Raw genomic sequence first — 24095 nt, 5'->3', positions numbered from 1 at the left:
CAGTCTAGGGAAGAGGAAGCCAGGAGGGGAAGAGGGAAATGACTCCTGGTTTGTGGCTCAGCCTTTAGCTTCCTGGGGCACGGGCTGGTGGTTGGTGGTGCTGGATTCTGTCATTGTACCCCAGCCCCCACCTCCCCATTATTTCTGTGTTCTGCTGCAAACACAGAAAGGGGTGGTGTGGAGTGAGGACCCAGACTCAGTCAAGGTTAGCGAGCCCCTTTGGAGCATGCAGGGAAGCTGTGGAAGCTCTGGGTCTTCCCAGGAGAGCCAACCTTGGGTTGTGCAGCCCAGGGCTCCCTGGTTGGTCTCTGCTGAAGCCCCTGTCTAGCATGGAAGGGCATCTGGCTGGGTGTCCACTCTGCTTGGGAGCCCCTTGTCTGTCTGTACCTGGCCCTGCTGCAGGACAGTGGGGTGAACTCATCTGCCTGAGTAGGGTGGAGCAGAGAAGTCATAGGCAGACCATAGGGAAGGAGGCTGCCGTCCACCCCCACCCAGGGCCAGGCCCAGGCCCACGCTTGGCCCGGAATGAAGTTTTCCACTGATGGCCCCAGCCCAGCCTCACCTGCGCTTGTTTCCTATCACCTGAGTGAGACAGCCTGGGTGTGCCTGCTTCCAGGCGGGACCATTCTTGCTGCTCCCTCCTGGTACCCTGAGGCTCCCGCCTGCTCCCCTGTCTGCCTGGCCTGCTCTTGGAGCCAGATTGAGGTGAGCTGCTGGGTGTGATGCTCTGCCTTGATTCAGAGCTGGGACTTGGGGTTTTCACCCTCCTCCTCTTCATGCAGAGTGGTCTCCACAACTGTCCTCAGAAATGAGATGTTTTCCACCTCACTGGTGGGAAACCAACACCAGAGAGGGTGATGGGTTGGCTTGCCCAGGATCTCACAGCTGGGGAATGTAGGGGCAGGAGGTGAAATGTTACCAAACGGGAGCCACAGACTGTATCTCAAGAAGCCACAGTCAGCCACCCATCCTTGAGAAGTTAATTAAATTAATAGTATGAAGAAGGGAGATGTGTTCAGTGTGGTCACATTGGGAAGAGGGACAAGGATCCACTGACCCCCCCCCTCAAGTCCCTCTTGGGGTCCTGAAGTGAAGTTAACTCTTTAAGCAGGGGGCCATGGGTTGGAGCATGGAGTCCTGGACAGAGTGTGGTTTTGCCCACCCGGGCCCATCATTGTCTGGCTTCACTATAGTCCTGTAAGGTGCTCTGACAGTTAGAACTGTGTGGAATCCTTTTCCAGGAGCCAAGGTCCCCGCTCTGGCCGTGGTCTTTTCCTTGTTTCATTGTGAGATTCCTGGGGAAATTGCCATTTCTCAGCGTCCATTGTTTGTGTAGTCTGAACGTCGGATTGAGGGACACAGATGTCTTATTTTCAGAATGTCTTCATTTCTGCCATGCTACTTCTGTCTGTCTCTACAGCCTGGGGGCTCCAGGACTGACTCCCCACGGGCCGTAGGCTGTCTATGGTGTTCTAATTACCTGCAGGGGCTGCACCCACTTTCTTCCCGGGGCTGCTGAGCCCTTCCCGGACTGCTCAGGATATGAAAGCCCCATGAGTCAGCCCCTCTGCCAGAGGCTTCAGCTTGGGTTTCCGCCGCTCCCTCTCCGTAGCCAGGCTTCGTGGGCTCCTTCCTGCGTGTGTGTGTCATTTTGAGCTGATGGAGGAGGGGGAGCCACTGGCCCTGGTTCAAGCAGCCAGGACTGGGCTTGCTTTAAAGCCGTCGTCCCCTCCTCCCCACAGTGGCCAGCTGAGATTTCTCATCTGTCACGTGGTCCTAGCACTGGCTCTTCAGGAATGCTGAGAGACCACATCTGGCAGTGACGGGGCTGCCGCCTCCCCCTTCAGCTGCCAGTCTCCCACATGTGCCTCTTCCGCTTAGGTGGTGGCGGGGCCTGCTCTCAGAGGCTGGCTGGGTCACTTTGTGGAGTCATTTCCTCTCCCTGCATTGATTGTCCTGATGTCCCTGCCTCCCCTCCCGGCTTTGAAGGGTTGTGAGCAGTGGGCGGGGAAGGTTCCTCTTTCTCCTTCAGCTTCCTGTCTGGGATGTGCACGCCCCTCCCCCAGGAGGGGTATGGGAGCCTAGAGGACACCGAGAGCCTGGCTGTGTGGGAATTTGGTTGTGGATTCCCCAGGCTGGGAAACAAAGATAAGATTCTGGGGCAGGGCTTAGGCTGGAGGAAGGGGCCTGAGTGTGGATCAGTTCATTCATCCATCCTCCCATTCATCCTTCCTCTCATTCATTCACCCTCCCATCCATCTTCCCATCCATCCACCCACCCACCCACCTATTCATCTTCTCATCCACGCATCTAATCCATGCATCCATCCCATTTCATTCAGTAAGGGTCAACAAGATGGCTCAGCAGGTAAAGGCGGTTGCCACCAAACCTGAGTTCAATCCCAGGACCCCTCATGGTGAAAGAGAATTGACTCCCATTCCATTCAATGACTATCCCCCTCCTTACTGAGAAGGAGTAGGGAGGCTGGCCTCCAGCTTTAGACCCAGCTCTCCCTTCGCACCCCCACCCCCAGTCCAGAGAGCTTATTTTCTTTTTTATGCCTCCTTGCTTCATTTAGCTGGGGCCCAGGGTGCTCAGGGAAGGTAAGGTGGTATGGTGAAGAGGGGAGACCGTGGCATGGTGATGAGGGGAGAGGTGGCCTCACTTCCCATTACTCTCCCTAGCCTCATGGGCCTGGGTCCCTTAGGGGAGAGCTGTGAGCCATGCACATGATGCCCATCCAGGCTGCCTGGGAAGACCTATCCTCGTCCCTGGGTCTGGCTGCCTAAAATCTGTGGAGTTTTTTTTTTGAAGAGGATCAGTGGAGAGAAGATGACACTTGGGACAGAGTGGGAGAAGGGAAAAGATTCCAGGAGGCAGAGGAGGAGGGAAGAACAGGCTAACACTTACCTAGAGGCCAAGCCCTCCTCTTCATCTTCAACATGGGGCTAGTCCTTGGGGGATTAATGCGCCCTCCTCTCCAGTTCTTGCATCCATCATCCCACACTTAAGAGATGTTGGAAGGACTGAGTGTCAGCATAGAAACATCCACCCTTCTGCCCCACAGGTGGTCTCTTGAAGGTGATCCCAGCCACTTTGTCCAGCTCGGAGCCGCCCCCTACTAGGAGTTTGGGGACAAAGGCTTTCAGGAAAGTGTGTCCACCAAGCCCCTGGCCCGAAGTGCGTGTCCCCTCCTGGTGGCAGGCAGTCCCTTGCCCTCCTGCTTTGTTCCTTGTTTGCAAGTCCCCTCCCTGGCTAAGTCTCCCTCTGTGGGCAACCCCAGACAGGGCTTGGATGGTGCTGGAAACAGGTGCAGAAACCTCAGCCAGCCACTCCGTTGACCAGATTTTGGTGAAGCTGGGTCCTAGGGAAGATGGACCACCTGTCTGTCCTTTAATAGTCCAGGCAGCTAGCGGCTGAAGGGCAGAGATTTTCTGCATTGTCAACATATTAGGCCGCTGAGCCAGATTTTCCTCTGCCACCCCTGGGAGGGACATCTCTTTGGGACAGTGGGCCCAATCTGTGCAACCAGCTGCTGTCCACATTCAGGGTCTGTCACTCATCTCCTGGGGGGGGGGCAGAAAGGCAGCTGCACACCTACCCCAGCTTTGGAAATAAAAGGCCTCTGAAATCATTTGTGCAAACCCACCCTTGGGGTGTAGCCTGGGAAACATGATGGAGGTGGGTGCAGGGCTTGGGGTGGGAGGGAGGGGGGGCAGGGAGGTCGAGGCACTGATAGCGTGGACACACAGAGGGCCATCTGCAGGCTGGCACCACCCAGGAGCTGTCTGCCTCGTGTAGACTTGCTGGGATGGGTTTTGTGTGGGGACGAGATGGCTGGGTGATTCACCTGCAGGATCTAGGCTGAGTGAGGTTTGTGTCCCAGTTCCCTATTACCAGCTGTGTGACTTCAGAAAAGTTACTCCATCTCTCTGAACCCCAGCTCCTTCATCTGCAAAGTAGTTTTGGATAAAAACCCGAGAGGATTAGTAATTCATGTGAAAGCCGATGTGTGTATGAGAGAATGAGTCCTGTATGTGAGACTCTGTCGACATCTGTCAATAAACAGCTGCTGTTCCTGTCTGGAGATCCAAAGGCATGCATGGGTGATGTGGGTAAGCCTGACTTCTGGCTAGATGGATAATTGGAGGAAAGGTTAAGGGTATTCTGCTGCATTCCAGGGGTGTGGGGAGGACCAGGGGTGTGGGGAGGACCAGTGATGTGGGGAGGACCAGAGGTGTGAGGAGGACGAGCGGTGTGGGGAGGACCAGTGGTGTGGGGAGGACCAGTGGTGTGGGGAGAACCATTGGTGTGGGGAGGACCAGAGGTGTGGGGAGGACCAGAGGTGTGGGGAGGACCAGAGGTGTGAGGAGGACCAGTGGTGTGGGGAGGACCAGTGGTGGGCCGTTCTCTCTCCTTCAGGCTTTGCTTGGTTGCTGCTGTCGTTGGCATGAGAGGGCCTGACCCCAGAGGCTGGACTGCCGCCAGCACCACACACTCTCCCTTGCGCCTTCTCTGTCCTCCCCCATCAGAGCAATGTGGCCAGGAGCGATGATTCAGCCCTGACCTGTGTCCTGGGCCTTCACCTCCCTCGGGGGAAGCCCCGAATACCCTGGTTTGCTAGCAGTGGTGAGGGTAGCCTGGCATCCCTGCCCTTCTCGATAGCCCTACCTGCCTCCATGAGAGGTGGCCTGGCTCTAGATTCAGCCTCATCCGTGACATACTGTGTAACCTTGAACAAATGCAGCCTAGGTCTCAGTTTCTCTCTGTGTTCGGGGTGGGGGGGCATCTAGGAGATAGTTCCATTCAGGTGAAGCCCTGAGATCCCTTCCGAGTCCTCTGTGCTCTGTCGTTCCAGACTTGAACTTAGGGCAGATATGGGCCCTGCCATGCCACTGGTTAAGGCGGAAGTGGACTCACGTCTCCTGGGAGCCTGGCAGGGCTGGCTTGTGTGGAGAGAGGAGGAATTTTCCTCAGTGTGTGCAAACAGTATCCATTTTCTCTTGTTTCCAAAAGCTGGTGATGTAACCAGCCCTTCATCCAGTCCTTCCCTCTGGCCTATTTTTAGCCTGGCCCCACAACTTCTTAAGAGATTCAGACCTCTTTGCTCAGCGACCATGTAGGGAGGGTAGCATGGAGTGAGGAAAGACAGAAGCCTGTCTGTTTGTCCCAAGGCGGAGGTCAGGCACAGGCTGCCAGCTCCTCCGGGTAGGGAGGGGATCTCAGTGAGGTGCTCAGTCTTGGAGACCGAGTCCTGGCTCCCTGTCCTTACCGAATATTGGGGAGGGTCTCTCCGCTGTGCTCAACTGCTGTCACACAGTTATGGAAAATGGTGGCATCCATCCCACGCACTACTGGAGGCCTGAGCTGCATCATGTAGACCTCTCTAGAGGGAAGCTGTGCTGTTACCTTTGTTAGAGTCCCCCCGATTGCCGCTGCCCCTCCCCGTTGCATGGTTAATGTCGGGGCACACATTACGCGCGTGCTTAGCCCCTGTCTTTTCCTCTTCGGCTTCAACCAGCGGGTGTGTAAATAAAACAATATGCACAAAGTTCTCACGGTCTGGCATCTAAGAAACACTGGAGCAAGGAGGGCTAGACCTACCCATGGATTAGGTGTGTGCCTTTGGGCAAGATATTTAACCAACTGAGCTAGTCTCCACATCTGTAAGGCTCTGAAACCTGCACAGGCAATGTGTGTGGCCTGTACGGTGTGTTGCAGAACACATAACCCATCTGATAATAGTGTTTAGCACGGAAACTTGCTTCTTACAGAGAGGAGCCCGAAAGCCTATAGCTGGACCAGCAGCACCTGTACAGCCCTTCACAGTTTGCATGGGATAGGCAGTGGTCCTGCCCATCTGTGTCCCCATAGTACCATGCTTGTGCCTCAGAGGTGGCATTTGCCAACCGCCCGGCCTTGTTGTGGTTAGCAGCAGCCTGCTCACTGTCTTGTTGCTCCCCTTACTCTAGACTGAGAGGTCCTGTTTGGCGGGCAGATTTTCCAAGGCATCTTCCCTGACCTGCGTGGAAGATGAGGGTGGGAACGGGGGACTGGCAGGAGGAGGTGGTCTGACCATGTGTTCTTCTTGGTGTTGCAGATGGGAGGAAGAGCTGGCCAAGCGTATGAATCTCCAGACCATGGTGGACACACTGCAGGAGGTAAGAGTCTGCAGAGTCCCCAGCCAGAGAGGTTTGCAGGTTAGCTGTGGGGCCATGATGGCGAAAGCTGGCTGAGGAGTCCTAGCATAGCCCCTGCCCTGATCACTCTCCGCCACCTGGGCCAAGCCTTACAGGGCAGAAGAGCTCAGGCACAGGACTCTGGAAGTGTGGGTCTTCCTGGATGACTGGGGTCAGCTGCTTCCCTCTCCTGCCTCTCAACCTCCAAGTGCCACTGAGCTAGGTGATCTTCGGGTCCCTTTGACCTTCCAACTGCAAGTTCCTCAAATTAAGACTGATGCTTTGGAGAGACCTGGGGACACATCACCTGGTAGCCCCCAGCCCAAGCAGGCTCTGGGATAGACCTGAGGACATTCCCCTTGCTGCTCTCTCTGGCTACTCTGAATTCAGGGCTGCGCCACTCACATATTTCCCGGGAGCCCTGAGCAGCACGCTTTATCTTCAGCCTGTTTTCCGTTCTTCCTCTGTCACATGGGTCAAGACCAGCAACACCGTGAGACAGCAATGCAGAGTTAGCTTAATTTTTTTTTTTTTTTTTACAGCTGGGTGTGGTGGCTCACACCTATAATTACTTGGGAGGCGGAGGCAGGGAGGATGAGGAATTTAAGGTCAGCCTAGGCTGCATAGTGAGTTCCAGGCAGCTTGGTTTCATGAGACCCTGATTCAACAAAACAAAACCAATTTGTTTTTAAAGTTGGACTGGAGGTGTGTCTCAGTGGCTGAGCACTTTGCATATCTTATGCATAGCTCCAAGTTTGATCTCTATCTAGCATGGAAGAAAATATTAAAAGTTAGAATTAATTATTTTTAGAATTAGTTAAAAATTCAAATCACTTTCAGACGTTTGAAATATTTATTTTCCAGACAGTGAGATACACAATTCAGTTAGTAGAATGCTTGTTCAGCATGTACAAAGCCCTAGGTTCCCACTGTAAGCAGCGTGCAGTGCACACCCCTAACCCCAGCCCTAGGTTCCCACTGTGAACAGTGTGCAGTGCACACCCGTAACCCCAGCCCTAGGTTCCCACTGTGAACAGTGTGCAGTGCACACCCCTAACCCCAGCCCTAGGTTCCCACTGTAAGCAGTGTGCAGTGCACACCCATAACCCCAGCCCTAGGTTCCCACTGTGAACAGTGTGCAGTACACACCCGTAACCCCAGCCCTAGGTTCTCACTGTGAACAGTGTGCAGTGCACACCCGTAACCCCAGCCCTAGGTTCTCACTGTGAACAGTGTGCAGTGCACACCCGTAACCCCAGCCCTAGGTTCCCACTGGAAACAGTGTGCACTAAAGCAGTATGCAGTGCACACCCGTAACCCCAGCCCTAGGTTCCCACTGGAAACAGTGTGCAGTGCACACCCGTAACCCCAGCCCTAGGTTCCCACTGGAAACAGTGTGCAGTGCACACCTGTAACCCCAGCCCTAGGTTCCCACTGTAAGCAGTGTGCAGTGCACACCTGTAACCCCAGCCCTAGGTTCCCACTGTGAACAGTGTGCAGTGCACACCCGTAACCCCAGCCCTAGGTTCCCACTGTGAACAGTGTGCAGTGCACACCCGTAACCCCAGCCCTAGGTTCCCACTGTGAGCAGTGTGCAGTGCACACCCGTAACCCCAGCCCTAGGTTCCCACTGTGAGCAGTGTGCAGTGCACACCTGTAACCCCAGCATTTGGGAAGTAGAGCCGGGAGCCGGTTCAAGGTTGAGCTGGGATGTTGTCAGACACGTTTAACCCCAGAACTTGGGAGGCAGAGGCAGGCGGATCTCTGAGGTTAAGGCTAGCCTGGTCTGCAGAGTGAGTTTCAAGACAGCCAGGGATCCCAGAGAAACTCTTTCTTGAAAAACAAGTGAACAACAATGAAAGAAGTTTAAGGTCACCCTCAGCTTCAGAGGGAGTTTGGTCTCAGAGAAAAAGCATAGGAAAGAGTCAAATATCCTCTTTTTCTTTATAATAAAATATTTTACAACATATTCACAGTCAGATGTTGGAAAAGTCCATAAAATCACAAAAGATCAAAATTATCTGTAATAATATCTGTTCTTCCTTCTGGTTCATCAGTTTTGTGTGACCTCCCAGCTTTTCCTGCACAATCATGCCTATATCCGGTCAACACCTTCAAATGCCTGTGTTAGAACAACAGACATGAAGTTATCATTTTCAAGGCCAAAGCTGGTCGGCCATTGGCACCTGGTGGCCTGGGGGTTGACCTTGTGTTTTTAAGTGCTGGGGAGCCTGCTGGCCTTAACCTACCCTTTGCTCCTCCTGATAGCTACTCGTTTTTCTTTGCCGTAAATGACCCCCAGGAAGCGTTGGGAGCAGTCAGCATGGCTTGGCAGTCAGGCCAGGCTGAGGGACGCAAATGTTTAGCTTAGTAAGACACTGGACCCAGGTGTCTGTCCATCCTCTCCTCCCCCTTTAAAGCCTGCCTGTCTTCACCCGTCCGCAGGCAGCGCAAGAAGCCGAGGCCATCCAGGAGGAGATGAACGAGAAAATCGAACGGCTCAAAGCCGAGCTGGTGGTGTTCAAAGGGCTCATGAGTGACGTAAGTGGCGTGGCCGTCACCCTAGGCATCATGACCTCCCTTTTCCCATCATGCCAAACGCTTCATTCACTCCGAGGCTCGAGCTCGGCTTATAGTTACAGTCGTGGCTGGCTGGTTTGTTCCGATGAGGGATGCATCGGGGACCAGGCGCCTCTCCGCCCTCCCCACATCGCTTCCCTATGTCCGAATAGAGGCTTTAACCGCTGCTTAACCCATCGCCCCCCTCCTCGGGCCCCTGACCTCTGTATGTGCTGCTCGACTCTCCCCAGCTCGCCGTGTGGCGACCTTGGTGTCTGCAGAGCACAGGCGACCAAATGGACTTGGCTGTGACAACCCAAGGGACTTCAGGCTCAGGGAGCCCATCCTCCTGTAGGGTGTCCTTGTTAAGTTGGGGATGGCTGGTGTGTGCGTCTTCTTGGCCATCTGGGGTCCCTCCGAGAGACTGGCCATGGATGGAAACAGCTGTTAGCCATGTAGGCCTCCTTGAGTCTTGGACCTTGAGTTTCTTGCCGTCTTCAGGCAGTGGGCAGTCTGCCAGGAGAGCCCATCCGAAGGAGAAGGAGCCTGAATTTGGTGACTCAGCCTGGCTCAGTTCCTGGCTTTCAGGGATATGCAGTTGAGCGTGGTTAGGAGAAGCTGTGGGACCCAGGTAGAGGCCACCTGTCTCCCTTCACTTGGGTGCGGAGGGAACCCTTGCTCTTTTTATGTGACCCCTGCTGTCATCTGCGGCAGGAATCTAGAGCGAGTGAGAACTGCTGAGGCAGGTGTGTTGTGGGGGACAGTGGGGCATGAGGATGGGAACAGAAGGGGAGTCTGTGCACTTTTGTGTGTGTGCTGGGGAATTAAGCCAACGGCCGTGGCCTTCTTAGGTGACGTGCTCGCTCACTGAGTGACACCCCAGCCTCGGAAGGTACCTCTCAACAGTCTCCATGCTCTTGCTTGTCCTCTGCTCCCACTAAACCAACACTGCTGTGCCCTGCAGCCCTGAGGGGGACCAGCACACACAGCCTCACATCTTCCCTCCCCAAGTCCCCATGTCCCTTCCTACCCTGAGCAGTGCTGACCAACCTTCCACCCCCAGGAAAGGCTCAACACTTCCCCCCACCCCCAGGGTGCTCCCTACTCCTCTGATCGCCCCTCCTGCTTGCTCCGTCCCTCGCTCACGTGACCCCTGCTGTCCTCCCTGCAGCCCATGACAGACCTGGACACAAAGATCCAAGAAAAGGCTATGAAGGTGGACATGGACATCTGCCGCCGGATCGATATCACGGCTAAGCTGTGCGATGTCGCACAGCAGCGGAACTCGGAAGACGTGTCCAAGATCTTCCAGGTGACCAGGGCCGGCCCCTCTCACCAGTCCCCATCCCAACCTCTTAGAGCAGCCCTGACCTCCACCACAACCTGTCGACGCCTCTTTCCCCCCACATTTCACTCACCTCACCTCATCCTGAGGTAGTCAGTCACCTGACCCTCGGACCTCCCTTAGGGAGACACAAACTCGGGGATTTGCAGTTTACAGCTGAGGAGACTGAGGCCTTGGGGGATGATAGGATGTACCAAGAAAAGACATGGTAGAGCTGGGCTGGAACCCAGATCTCCTGGCCCTCCAGGCCGTTTCTTCATGCTTACCCTGTGCCCACCATTTCTCACGTAGCCTCTTTCTCTGAGACTCCTCATTGTTCCCGTGGTGAGGGAGCCCTGGCTAGGAGATGGGGAGCCCTGACAACTGGCCCTCAGGGTTCCCGAAGAGAAGCTATTGGATTTTGCCTAGTTCTCATTCTCCCAAAGGGTTCTGTACATGCATCCCCCCTCCCCTGGTTCCCCATGCAAGAGAGAAGGCGGCCGTCGGTTGGCACCAACGGGCAGTTCTGGAGAGGGCCTGGGTGTGGTCCTGCTGACAGAGGGCACGCGTCATTCTCAGCAGTTTGGGGTCATAGTTTGGCTTGTGCTTGAGCCCAGGCAGAGCAGTGTGTTGTTGCTTTCCGTGTGCGACTCTGGACATGGTTGGGGGAGGTCGGCTCCTCCCCAGTCCTTTCTCCATCTCACGCCTTCTTGCTGCCTCCTGAGGGACTGATCCCTGCAGAGTGCTGTGCAGTCCTTTGCTCGGGCCTTGTCTGCTTGGTGAACCCTCCATGCCTCTGCATGGGAGAGGAAGGTTCTGAAAGCATGCAGCTATTTTGAGCTTTGTCAGGGTTTCTTGGTTTCTCTGGCTGGCTTTGAGACATCCCAGGTGATGGTACCCTGGTCTGGCCTACCATTGTTCAAATCATGGGGCTGCTTTTCCGGTGATGGGCGAGCTGAGCTGGCCCAATCACTAGGCCTCCCCGGGCAGGACTTGGTCCCTGTGTCTCCGTTCTCCGCCCTGCATGCCTCGTGCCTCACGCTTCCTGCTAACGCTGCCTGCTTCTTAGAACACCTACGCAGCTCCCTGCAGTGGTGGCTGGCCCCAGCCATGCTCCATCCACTCCTGGGGACACTGGTTCCCTTCCAGGATCATCCCTGCTCTCCACTCCAGCCAAGCACCCCAGTTACCTTGCTCTCTTCCTTCCCTGTCCAGGTGGTCCCTAAGAAGAAAGATCGTAAGGTGGCTTCAGATGATGACATCTCCGAGCAGGATGGGGAGGTGAATCGGTTCTCAGATGAGGAGGTCGGCTCCATGAACATCACGGATGAGATGAAGCGCATGTTTAACCAGCTGTGAGTACCTAGGTTGCCCAGCCAGGGGACATATCAGTGGCTGGCTGAGAAGAGCCCCAGATGTGATGTGTTCTGGAAGGGTTTGGATTCTGTGTGTGTGTGTGTGTGTGTGTGTGTGTGTGTGTGTGTGTGTGTGTGTTCTGTCAATGTGCAGGCTCAGTGATGTCACATTGGTAGCTTAGACTTTGTCATTACAAGAAATTGACACATGCCACCATTCAGGACTCCCCTACCAAACCCTAGATCTGGTGCACCAGAACCCGTTGAATATATTGCCCTGGGGCTTTGTTCTGAATCCCGATCCAGTTTTAACTCTAATCCATACGGTACCCGGAGGTGGGATTGGAAGAGGATGCTGGGTGAGTCAAGGGCGGGGCTGGGAGCCCCATGCTCTTGGGCACCTGGACTCTGCCACAGCGGGCACCATCCAAAGCTCGGGCCACCAGCTCTTTGAGCTCCCTAAGGGGCACTTCAGGAGCACACAGTAGGGCAGGGCCAAGCCCGCCTACTTGGTTCAGTGCTCTGTTCCCTTAGCCACCTTCCTGCTTGGAAGAGATGCCTGTCTTCTGTCTGCTGCGTCACTGTCCCTGGCTGGTCCCTCTTTGACTTAGCTAGGTACTTAGAGAGGACAGGCAGGGTGGAGTTGGGAGTTCCTCACCTGATACCTGACACCTCCCTTCAAACAGAACCGAGATGAGGCTGGACATTTGCTATTGACAATACCAAGGACACCCCTCAACTCTTGGTTCATCTCTCAACTCAAGTCTCCTCCAGATACGTGCTCTCACCTCCTGACAAGAGGGTGTCCCCCAACTCCCACCTTTTTTGGTTTTGGTTTTAAGATGCGGGCTCATGTAGCCCAGGCTAGCCTCAAGTTTGCTATGTAGTCTAGAATGACCTTGAACTTCTGATCTTCCTGCCTCCACCCTGACCCATGCCTGGTTTCTGCGGTGCTGGAGATCAAAGCCAGGGCCTCCCATGCATGATAGGCAAGCGCTCCCAACTGAACTGCATCTCTAGGCTTGGGAAAAGAAATGTGGCTTGGGTCTGGGTTTTCCCAAGGTTACTCTGGGAATTCCTGAGCCTAAGTCACTCTTAGATGCTCAGACACCCCAAATCGCCTTCATTTTGTTGAATAATTTCTTCTCCTCAGAAGAAATCAGTTACCTGAAGTATTTCATGACATCCCTATGGAACTGTCAAGTTGGTCAGAAATGAGGTGCAGTGCAGAGGTACCCATCCAGAGAGCTGAACTGGGGGCGCCTTTGGCAAGGGCTGCTTGTGTAGAAATTGCCTTCAGCTGTGAACAATGGAGACGCGATCCCTCATGCGGTGGGCACTGGAGTGTTGACAGGTTCAGTGTCTAATTAGATTTGTCTGGCTTTAAAGTCGTCTAAGTTAAGAAAAGAAAACCCTCTGATCGCCCTCTAGCCCTCTCCTGTTGCTCTGGCTGGTGTTAATGACCGATTCAGTAGCGTCTCCTTCCCACCCGATTTCTCCTTGAGCTCGTGGTCCAGCCCCAGCCAGTCCCAGTGAGGCTTCTGAATGACGCACCCGGGTCAGAACCTTGTTTGTTTTGATCCAAATCAGTGGCTTGGGCTTCAGACCAAGGCTGAGAGGAATTTCACCCGCCTTCCAAAGTCCCTGGGAGGGGTGGGGGCTCTTTCCGTCTCTGCTCTCATCCATCTTCCTGTCTGTTCTGGGGAGCCATCCCTCAGCAGGGCTTTCCTTCAGACCTCAGACGCTGGAAAGGAAGTGAAGTCAGTAGTGGACTGTGTGATGTGCTAATGGGTGGACCCGAGGGGCTCAGAATCGCCTCCTTCTCCAATAGCCAACCCCATGCTTATTTCCTGACTCACGGGCGCCACCTACATGCTCCTACAAGAATTGCTTTGAGGCAAGGGAACCAGCCTGGCCTACCTCTAGGGGGCGCTGTAGGAAGCTTTTTATCAGAAGTCTCTCTGTCGCAGCCGGTTGGTCCCCAGCTAATAACTTTGATGATTGATGTAGAGCAGAGCTCTAGAAGAGTCAGGAGAGAATGGAGAAAGGGGAATCAAAGACAATGGGAGAGCCTGGAATGGAAGTCTTCAGACCCTCCTGTGCCACTGATGTAAGCTCAGCCGGACATGGTGGCACAAGCCTGTATTCCCAGGATTTGTTTGTTTGTTTGCTTTCTTTTGAGACAGGGTCGCTCTGTGTAGCCCTGGCTGGGCTAGAACTTGCTACATAGACTAGGCTGGCCTTGAACTCATGGAGATCCTTCTTCCTCTGCCTCCTAAGTGCTAGGATTAAAGTGTACATATGGGGCTAGAGAGATGGCTCAGTGGTTAAGAGCATTGGCTGTTCTTCCAAAGGATCCGAGTTCAATTCCCAGCACCCACATGACAGCTCACAATTGTCTGTGGTTCCAGTTCCAGGGGATCTGGCATCCTCACACAGACATACATGCAGGCAAAACACCAATGCACATTTAAAAAAAGAAGAAGGCATATGTATGCCACCATACCCAGCAGATGGAATGGTTTTTTTTTTTAAGGGGTTCCCAATCTTTCTTGAGTCTCAGTTTGCTAACCTGTAAAATGAAACTAACAATCATGCTAACGCCCAGGCTGGAGGCTCGCCTTAGTTGCTTTCAAAGCTAGAGAACCAGAAGGGTTGCTGCCTGCCCCGCTACACACTGTTGGTGGCTTTGAGCAAATGCGGTTCCTTCTGAGCCGTGGTCTCCTCATCTGCCAAATGTGAGGAGTGTGGTTGGATTTGCCATGCTCAACATGGGGTGGGAGCAACCACACCTTTGACCAGAAGCATGTCTAAAGGAGAGAGAGAGAGGGGAGAGAGGAGAGAGAGAGAGAGAGAGAGAGAGAGAGAGAGAGAGAGAGAGAGAGAGAGAGATTGATTCTGAGGAGATTTAAAAACAGATTTGTTTTCTTTGTGTATGTGTCTTGCCTGGGCATCATGAACATGTAGTGCCTGTAGAGTCCAGAATATCAGGGCCCCTGGAACCAGTGTCAACAGTCAGTTTTAAGCCGCCATGTGGGCACTGGGGACTGATTTCCAGTCTTCTGCAAGAGCAGTAAGTGTTTTTCACTGCCTAGTCATCTCACTAGCCCTGGGGGCCGGGGTGTGTGGGGGGTGACACAAGGTTTTATACCATAGCTCAAGCTGATACGAACTCACATGTAGCCCAGGCTGGCCTTGAATTTGACCCTCCTGCCTCATCCTCCCGAATTCTGGAATTATAGACATGCACCACACTACTTTTGACCTAAAACCCGACTTCTAATTGTACAGAGATGTTCTGTATTTTGAAAGGCTAGAGCTCTTTTTGCATAAGACAATTGGCTTTGGCTGCCACCCCCTCTTTTTTGAGATCCGCCCCATGGGCATACACTCACTGGGGAAGGTGCCGCTTTCTGTCCTCTGTACGCACCCCAGGAGCCTGACTTCTGTTCAGACACGCCTTCTGATGTCACCCACAGGCGGGAGACCTTTGATTTCGATGACGACTGTGACAGTCTGACTTGGGAAGAGAATGAAGACACACTGCTGCTGTGGGAGGATTTCACCAACTGTAACCCGACCATTGACCTGCAGGGTGAGGTGAGCCCAAGACCCCCCTTCTCGGGGGGCGCCTCTTTCCCATGAGCCCTCAGTTTTGCCCTTTTCATGCAGCCTGCTCCCCAGCTAAATCGTCCCCTCTGTCTCCCCAGCAAGAAGAAAACTTGGGCAACTTGATCCATGAGACTGAGTCCTTCTTCAAGACGAGAGACAAGGAGTACCAGGAGACGATAGGGCAGATCGAGGTAAGAGCTCGGGCCATGGAGCCTGCCACTGAGTCTCCTGGGGGCCGCATAGTTGAGATCCTGGGTGATCAAGTGTCCATGGAAATGCAGGCTTACAAAATGGGACACGCAAGGGGTCAGGAGTCAGGAGCCTGGCATCGCAAACCTGTCCTTATTAGGGTATTGGTTTCCTAATCTGTGAAGTCTGGCAGTGATTCCTGCCTCCCCTAAAGAGGCTGAGGCAGGAGAGTGCCCATAACAGGCTTAGCCAACGCCTAGCATCATTTGGCATCACTCCGAAGTCAGCTCCGGTTGTTCTGGGTTATCCTTACCTCCTCCTTGGCTGTAGGGACTGGGTGCCCATACAGAGGAAGAATGATGTCCAAAGAGGCCAAGTCACTTTCCCACTGTTTCCAAGTCAGGAAGCAATATTCAGGCCAGTGTGCTTGACCACTGCTATACAAGAGTTAGTGCTCTTTATGTTGGAGAAGGAGAAGCCTAGAGTCCTTCTCCCTCCTCCCTAGAGGAGCAGGTGTAACGGTACATGTTCAGAAACATGAAGAGCTTTCTGTTCCTGCCCATAGCCAGAGATGCTGAGTACAGGGAAGTCCCCTGAATCAGTGAGGGCTTAGCCGGACAGACTGACTCTGGGGTTGCTAAGCAACCATTCCCCCTTTGACCAGAAGCATGTCTAAAGAATATTGATCCATGTGCAGAGAATAAGGAAGGTTAATACCCACAAGGCAGAGCCTTGAGAGCACGGTGTCCAGGGATGGCTTGGATGGCGCCAGGGATGGCCTGGGTGGAGGAGGGTGGTTGCTGCTGCTGGTAACCTGAGGTTTAAAGGTCCCCCTCACCATCTTTATTCCGCATTGACTCCTTCCAGCTGGAGCTGGCCACAGCCAAGAGCGACATGAACCGACATCTGCATGAGTACATGGAGATGTGCAGCATGAAGCGAGGCCTGGATGTGCAGATGGAGACCTGCCGCCGCCTCATCAAAGGCTCTGCAGACAGGTCGGCCCCTTCTCCTCTAGGCTTCTGTGGTGGGGGCCTTAGAGAGACATTCTGGGCTGCATCATGCCCCTTCACTACATTTTCACTTGCCTGACCATTTGTCTGTTCTTCCTTCCATCCATGCATCCATGCATCCATGTATCCATCCATCCATGCATCCATCCATGCATCCATCCACCCACCCAAGACCCCAGTATAAGCATACCACTCTGTGCTAGGTGATTTCTGTACCTAATCTCACAGAGCTTCTATTAAAAACAAAACAAACAAACAACAAAACAAAACAAAACAAACAAAAAAAATTGACTCAACAGATAGTTGTCAAAGGCACCCTGTGTGCAAGACCATCTGAGTTAGCTTATTTCTGTGATAAAACAGCATGCCCAAAAGCAAATTGGGGAGGAAAGGGTTTCACTTCCACATCACAGTCCACTGTTGAGGGAAGTCAGGCTAGGAACCTGGAACCAGGAACTGAAGCAAAGGCCATGGAGCGATGCTGTTCCCTGGCTTGTTCCATCCACCTGCCCAGGGTTGGCATCACCCCGCCCCCTGCAGTGCGCTGTTCTCTCTCTCACACACATCATTCATTAATTAAGAAAATGAAACACCCCCATAGACTTGCCTACAGGTCATTCTGGTGGAGCCATTTTCTTAACAGGTCCCCTCTTCCCAGATGACTTTGGCTTGTGTCTAGGTGCCAAAAAAAAAAAAAAAAAAAAAAAAAAAAAACCTACCCAGCACAGGGTCTGATGACTGGAAAGCCAGAGCGGGCAGGGCACACCTCACTGCTGCTGACTAGGCTCCTACTGTGTCCTTCCCCTTTCTCATCTTTCAGCTCCGCCTACACGGGTCTGTGCGTCAGGTGTGGAATGCAGAGGCAGACCCCTTTCAGGATCTGCAGCCCTGTTGGGGGACAGACACAGATAGAAGAATGGGAATGCTTGGCGCAGAGCTCAGCTTCCTTTCCTGTTGTCACTGTGTATGAGGAAGCAGTGGCTGTAAAGGAAGCGTAGTGGGTAGCAGAGGTCGGCTTCACCTGTCCAGCCTTTAGCTCATGGAATCCCCTAGAACCCACTGTTATAGGCAAGTGGAACTGCTTGCCAGAGACCGCCTTGGGCAGACTGAAACCCGGGGCTGTTTCCTCCAGTGTGTAGTCTCCGTATGCTCTCAGTTTTCTGGGGTTTACTGGGTACCACTTTGTGCTCAGACCAGGAATGATGGATGGTTACAGCATGAGGAACCAAGCTGGACCCATGACCCCCACTCCCACACACTAGACTAAGCAGTGGCTAGGGCAGGGGTCCCAAGGAGTCGCAAGAGCCATAGGCAGTTCATGGAACCTACATGAGCTGGGGAAAAGTGTAGCCTGGGCAAGGATTATGGCGGGAGCCCCTCAGCGTAGATTCTGTTTGGTTCTTGTTTTGTTTTGCCAGGGGTGGAACCTAGGGCCGTGTGCACACTAGACAAATGTTCCGCTCACGCAGCCCCTTAGGGTGTGTTTTTACAGGTGTGACTGCCCGGGGTTCCCTGGGATGTCAGGGGACCCCAGCTGCTCGCTGAAAGTCTCCTCCTTCCAATGCTTTGCAGAAATTCACCGTCCCCCAGCTCTGTGGCCAGCAGCGACTCAGGAAGTACAGATGAGATCCAGGATGACCTGGAGCGGGAGGCAGATGTGGAGCCCATGGTCAGCTGATAATGGAGCCCTGGGCAACTGGTGGTCTTGGTGTTGGGGCCCAGGCTCCTCTCCTCACTGAGCCACACAGACTCTGTCCTTCCTCCTCTGGAGGCCCAGCGGGACCGCTGCTTCCTCCCTTCCTCCACCGCCCACCACTCGCCCACGGAATGGTGCTGTCGATTTTCTACCGTCCTCCACATCACAAATGCAGACTTCTGTGCGACGATGCAACTGTGCCTTCTCCCTTAAGCTGAGCCACTTTGAGCTCCAAAGAATTCTTCCTAGCAGGTGTTTTTTATACAAAACTCTAAGGCGAGGGTGGGCCTGGGTGTGGTATCTCTTGGTTTTGTCACTCCCACCTGCTCCCCTGATTGACCCTGAGCTTTGCCCTCCCTCCCTCTGTCCTGGTCCTGACTGGCTTCAAGTCGGTGGCCACCTGGGGGAATCTGCCTTCCAGAGGAAGGGGGCCGTTTACCTCCAGACCTGGGTGAGGAGGACTCCTTAGTTCTTTCTCACCCACTAAAGGAGAGAGAGGCCGATGGAATGCCGGGAGGGGAGACCAATTTTTTTCTTTTTCTTTTGGATCTAGTGGCGATGTGTTGGGGCAAGGCACTATGGGGGGAAGGTAGAGCCTCACTGTTTAAACTATGCAAAAAAACAAAAACAAAAAAGCAGCTTGCCTTATATCAGTGGGGAAGGCAGGCCCTCTCTCAGACTCCTGGGAACTGGGAGGCAGGCCAAGGTTAGCATGAAACCCTCATAGCCTCTGAGGGTGAGCGGTGGATTTGGGGGTGGTCCCATTCAGACCTCTGGTGAGGCCTGCATTCTGTCAGCTGGCCCACTGGACTGTGGGCTTTCTTGGGGACCTCTGTAGGTGGGGTGGGTGGGGTGGTGGTCTTTTATTGTCCTGGTGACTTGATGTTCTTTCCCGTCTCTCCAGCCACCTGCCGGGCTACACAGTTGTAATTTCTCTGTGAGAAAGTATGAACGGGCCAGGCCGCTGGTACCCACTCCGTCCGCCATGGCGCCATCTTGGTCCTCCATTGTCCCTCTGGCTGGAAGAAAGCCTTGTGAGGGAAGGGGAGGGAGGTGGTGAGGCTCCTGGCAGGCTGGTGGTAGCCGGAGTAGAAGCCCCAAGTGAGGACCATCCTCATTCTTGTTTCTAGGCTTTTCCATACTCGCTTGGCTGGACTCTTGGGGAGTCACTCTGAGCCAGTGTTTCCCCAGAGCTCCAAGGGGCCTGAGTTAAGGGATCATAAGATAGACCATCCATCTAGTCTCAGCTGGGAACTCACCTAGCAATCAGGTTTTATTTTTATTCTATTTGTTCTTATTTTTGTGTCCACTCTAGTGGTTTTGATGGCCTGTGTTGTTTTTGTTGACCCAGGAGCTCCCTCTGGAGGTCAAAGGAACAAAATGTACCCAGGTACCAGAACCCATGGCCCTCTGAGGCCTGTGTGTTGAAGGGCAGGGGACTCTGGGCTGGAGCCGTGGTGGTACCTCTGCATCTTTGTATCTCTCTCTGTGAGTGGCCCCATCTGTTTGGCATTTAGAACCAGTGTATATAATAGACAATGTATGTATAGAGAAGAGAGAGAATGTATTTGTTGGTGTAATTTATCAGAATTTGGTGGCCTTTCTCATGTGTGTTTTCCATGATGGGAGGTGGGGCACATCCCACTGGTCCCTGTCCAGCCTGGCTGCAAGGATTCACTTATCATCTCTGGATGGCCCAACAGTCCCTTCTGGCAGGTACTTGGAGGGACGACACAGCCCCTCCCCTCCCCCTTCTCACCAGTCCTTCTTTCAAAGGTTACAGGGTTCATATGCTTCTGGTTATTACTATTGTGTTATTGATATTTTGTTTTTATTTTAACCAAAGGGTATCAGAGCCAGATGGGTCTGGACCTTAGCTGCTGTAAAGATTTCCGTTTCCATGAGGGCAGGAAGATGGCTGCCCCCATGGGTCTCCTCGGCTGAGGCTGGGGAGAGCCTGGCAGGCAGAGTAGAAGCTGGCCCTTAGATGTTCTTCAGGGTGGTGGTGTGGTGACACCTATCTCTAGAGTTAAGACAGTAAGCTACAGTATAAACGTTTGGGGTGACGAAGGTAACCCTGGAAGTTGGTGTCCTGTGTTGTTATTTTTGTTTTCCCAACTGTCTACATAGGTCATTTGTCTAGGACGTATGAGAAAGGCAGACTCCATCACGTTCCTTCCTGCTGGCTTTCACAGTCTGCTCTCCCCTGGGGAGTGAGGCTCGGAGGCAGGAGGATGATGGGAGAAGAGCCAGGGAATGGTGGTCATGCCTCCTGGGCTGGTTCTGGGGTCTGGGCCTGGCCTCCACTCTCTCTCTCCTTTCTCTCTCTTTCAGTTCGTTGCCAGTGGGCCCTGCTTGTCCCCTCACTGTGAGCCCACAGCTTGCCAAGAAAGACCCCACCGCTCACTGGGGGCAGCGCCTGCCCAGTCTGGACAAACTCGTCCATCCTTGTAAACATGTACATACTTCCTTTTGAGTTTTCTATTTCTGAGCCCAGTGTCATATTGACACTGGTGTTTCAGGGCTTCTCAGATGGGCTCTCCGTGTTGCCCTGGGTCACTCTCCTAGTTTGGGGGCCACATACACAGGCACAGCAGGGAGACAGCAGCATCCTTTCAGGTCCCTGGTTGATCGTGACACACACACACCATACACACACACACACACACACACACCCTCACACTCCTCCAAATGAGAACGATTGGGAAGAAGTTTTGTCTCCCTGTGGCCGTGTGTCTGAAAGGCCTGTCCACGTTGGACTCTGCTCTGGGGGTGGATCTCAGATGACCTATGGAGAGTCAAACCACTTTGACTTTGGGGCGGGAGGAGACGGGGGGGGGGTGGGCTAAGGGATCAGATAAGGTGTAACTTAAGCTAAATGTATTCTATTTATAAAGCGAGAGACTCTATTTTTATGAAAGGAAAAGGTTTTTAATCTAGGGTAGGCAGTCGTGGTGGCCCAGCACTTTGCTGTGGATGAGATGCCACCATGTTCGTTGACTCGGGGTGTGTACTAGTCACCCTGCCTTCTGTCTTCGCTACACACAGCTGGGGCAGAAGTGGCTTCTTTCTTTCCTCAGCCCTCAGCTCCTTGGAAGTCTTGAAAGAGAGCTGGGGGTGGGGGCCATGGGTAGGGGTGGGGACAGGCAAGTGGACTGCAGGAAACTGAGGTGGGGGAGGGGTGCTTCAGAGGTAGGTTCCGATTAGTTTCTCCAGCTCCCCTCTGCTCCCACTTAGCTGTGGGGGTTGGGGGGCAGAGTTGGGAAGCCCTGTGGGCTTGGGGAACACAGGACTTCTTCAGGGCCTGGGGCTTACGGTGTCTGGAGTTGACAGGCAGCTGGAGTAGGCACAGAAGGGACCCAAGATGCTGAGAGCTCAGCCCTGGCTGTGTCCACTCCAGGCCAAGGTCGAGCTTGCGTCTTTGGTCCCTGGATAAAGGAGCAGGGCTCTGGGGGATTGCCTCAGACCTGGGTCCTCCCTCTGGGACCCCAAGCTAGGCTTTGGAAGGGTAACCACCTACAGGGAGGAATGGGGAGGGGTCTGAGCAAAGCCATACACTGTCTCTGGGAGGGGATTTTCCGTGAGTGAAGATTTCCAGGCTCAGTTGGGCTGTGTGTGAGCCTTAGGTAAACCCCTCGCCTTTCCCGCCCCGCCCCCAAGCTCTCAAAGAAATGTGGTGAACTCCCCACAATGACCCCTTTATGCACACATTGTAGCATCTACCTGGTTTTTAGCCCCACCCTATCCCACGGTTGCTGTGTCTGTCAGCTGGGTCTGAAAATCCCCGGGAGGGGTTTGTACTCACTAAAAGACTACTGACCCTACCTACCATAAAGCCAACCTGTTTACTGTACTGTTGTAAATACCGTGCCCTTTATATCCTGTATATCGGCTTCTTTTGAATAAAGTAAAAATGTCTTAGAACAGACGGTGTGTGCTTCTTTTTGTCGTGGTGATTGTGGAAGGGGTCAGAAGACTAAAGCAAACACATTAACCAATGAGTGATAAGATAGGAAGCTCACACACTACCTGTTTGCATCTCACAGTAAGATCTTCCAGAAGGAGATAAGGCAGGACTTGGCTGAAGAGGAGAGCCCCAGAGAGGTCCCAGGCTAATTGGCACTGTCCTGTCTGAAGCTGAGGTCCCATCAACTACAAAGCCCCCATTTCACAAACTTCCCCAGAACATCTACAAGAAGCACCTGCTGGGCTCTGGGTTTGATACTGTCCACTGTTCTAGTTACTTTTGTTTAATGGCTCTGGATTTGATACTGTCCACTGTTCTAGTTACTTTTCTTTAATGGCTCTGGATTTGATACTGTCCACTGTTCTAGTTACTTTTCTTTAATGGCTCTGGATTTGATACGGTCCACTGTTGTAGTTACTTTTATTCAATGGCTCTGGATTTGATACTGTCCACTGTTCTAGTTACTTTTGTTTAATGGCCACGTTCAAAAGTGACATCACTCCACTGAGAACTGTCTTGGGGTGAAGAGACACTGCTCCTTGCTCACATTTATGTAGTGCCCTTTCCCTAGTCAACGTTCTTGGCTCAGATCTCCCAGTGCATTTCAAATGGTGGAACTGGGAGAAAAAGGAGAAGTCCAAGGTGACAGGGCTGTTTGAGGTGGCTCTTATCATCCTATTCCACAGAAGAGGAAACTGAGGCCCAGAGGGCCTGTACTGGATAGTTTTTATGTCAACTTGACACAAACAAGAGGCATCTGAGAGAAGGGAACCAAAAGATCAGGCTGTGGGCAGGCCTGTAGGGCATTTTCTCAATTGAAGGGGAGGGCCCAGCCCATTCTGGATGGTGCCACCCCCGGGCTGGTGGTCCTGGGTTCTATAAGAAAGCAGGCTGAGCAAGCAGCACCCCTCCATGGCCTCTGCATCAGCTCCTGCCTCCAGGATTGTACCCTGACTTCCTTCAAGGATGAATTGCAATGTGGAAGTGTAAGCCAAATAAATCCTTTTCTCCCCAACTTGCTTTTGGTATGGTGTTTCATCACAGCAATAGTAACTCTAACTAAGACAGAGGCTAATTTGCCCAGTGTGATATCAAACTAGAATTGGATAGAAGTGACCTTACAGTAAATGCCCTGGTCACACTGCCAGAGACATAGAAACATGTTATTAGAATAAAGAAAACACAGGCTGGAGAGATGGCTCAGAGGTTAAGAACACTGGCTGTTCTTCCAGAGGTCCTGAGTTCAATTCCCAGCACCCACATGGTGGCTCACAACCATCTGTAATGAGATCTGGCTCCCTCTTCTGGCCTGCGGGGATACATGAAAACAGAACATTGTATACATAATTAATAAATAAATCTTTAAAAAAGAGAAAACACATATTGGTATCTTGGGAATATAGTAGTTCCCTCAGGCATTAGTCTAACAGCAGGCTTCAGAAGCAGTTTTTTGGGGGGTGAGTGGGGGTGGTTTGAGACAGGGGTTCTCTGTGTAGCCCTGGCTATCCTGGAACTAGCTCTGTAGACCAGGCTGGCCTCGAATATACAGAGATCTGCCTGCCTCTGCCTCCTAAGTGCTGGGATTACAGTTGTGTGCCACCACCGCCTAGCTCAGAAGCAGTTTTAATATATTTGAATATTCATCAAACAACTTCTCATGCAGAAAACTGATAATTTTTTTTCCAGGTGGGCAGAGGGACACAGAGAGGAAAAACTGTTTTTTGTGGCTAGAGGCTTTGGGAAAAAGGAAGAAAGAAAAAGAAAAGAAGGAAGGAATGAGGGAAGGAAAGGAGAGAGAGAGAGAGAGAGAGAGAGAGAGAGAGAGAGAGAGAGAGAGAGAGAGAGAGAGAGAGAGAGAGAGAGAGAGAGACGCTAAGCACAGGCCCGCTATGGTTTTATCTCATAAAACCATATCTCATGATCCCAATCTGGAAGGAAGCAGGCAGGCCCAGGCAGCTGGCTGGCCCTGCGCCAGGCTAGGAGTAGGAGGGCAGATCAGGCTCCATCCAGGGCGGCAGCCCCCAGGGTGGCGGCGGGGAGCTGGCTTTAGTATGGCCCCGCGGGCTGGAGCAGAGTGGTGGCCCGCAGGTGGCCAGCCTTCCAGCAGCAAAGGGTGGGACCCCTGCTGCACCTGTCCCATGGACCTGGTCCCATCTACCACGGAGCACGTGCTCCGTGCAGGAGCTGTCATTGGCTCCTG

General features: G+C 53.1%; 1 protein-coding gene across 2 annotated transcripts in view; it reads left to right on the top strand.

Moving 5' to 3' along the window:
• The window catches only part of Iffo2 (intermediate filament family orphan 2), a 45912-nt gene extending 24056 nt beyond the window's left edge, over window positions 1-21856 (top strand). Inside the window, exons 2-9 of one of the 2 annotated variants that reach the window (XM_052715818.1) lie at window positions 6102-6162; window positions 8626-8721; window positions 9911-10051; window positions 11279-11418; window positions 14898-15018; window positions 15129-15221; window positions 16087-16217; window positions 17805-21856. In XM_052715818.1, coding sequence (XP_052571778.1) covers window positions 6102-6162; window positions 8626-8721; window positions 9911-10051; window positions 11279-11418; window positions 14898-15018; window positions 15129-15221; window positions 16087-16217; window positions 17805-17910 — 889 coding nt within the window. In that variant the 3' untranslated portion in view covers window positions 17911-21856. The remainder of the gene's footprint in view (window positions 1-6101; window positions 6163-8625; window positions 8722-9910; window positions 10052-11278; window positions 11419-14897; window positions 15019-15128; window positions 15222-16086; window positions 16218-17804) is intronic. The other variant, XM_052715819.1, reaches the window with a different exon arrangement.
• Window positions 21857-24095: the final 2239 nt, after the last annotated feature.

This window comes from Peromyscus californicus, unplaced genomic scaffold (genome assembly GCF_007827085.1).
Source record: "Peromyscus californicus insignis strain IS unplaced genomic scaffold, ASM782708v3 Scaffold_5__1_contigs__length_169319896, whole genome shotgun sequence".
Lineage (NCBI taxonomy): Eukaryota > Metazoa > Chordata > Mammalia > Rodentia > Cricetidae > Peromyscus > Peromyscus californicus.
The sequence above is the reverse complement of the archived record's forward strand: the minus strand, read 5'-3'. Positions and strand labels throughout refer to the sequence as shown.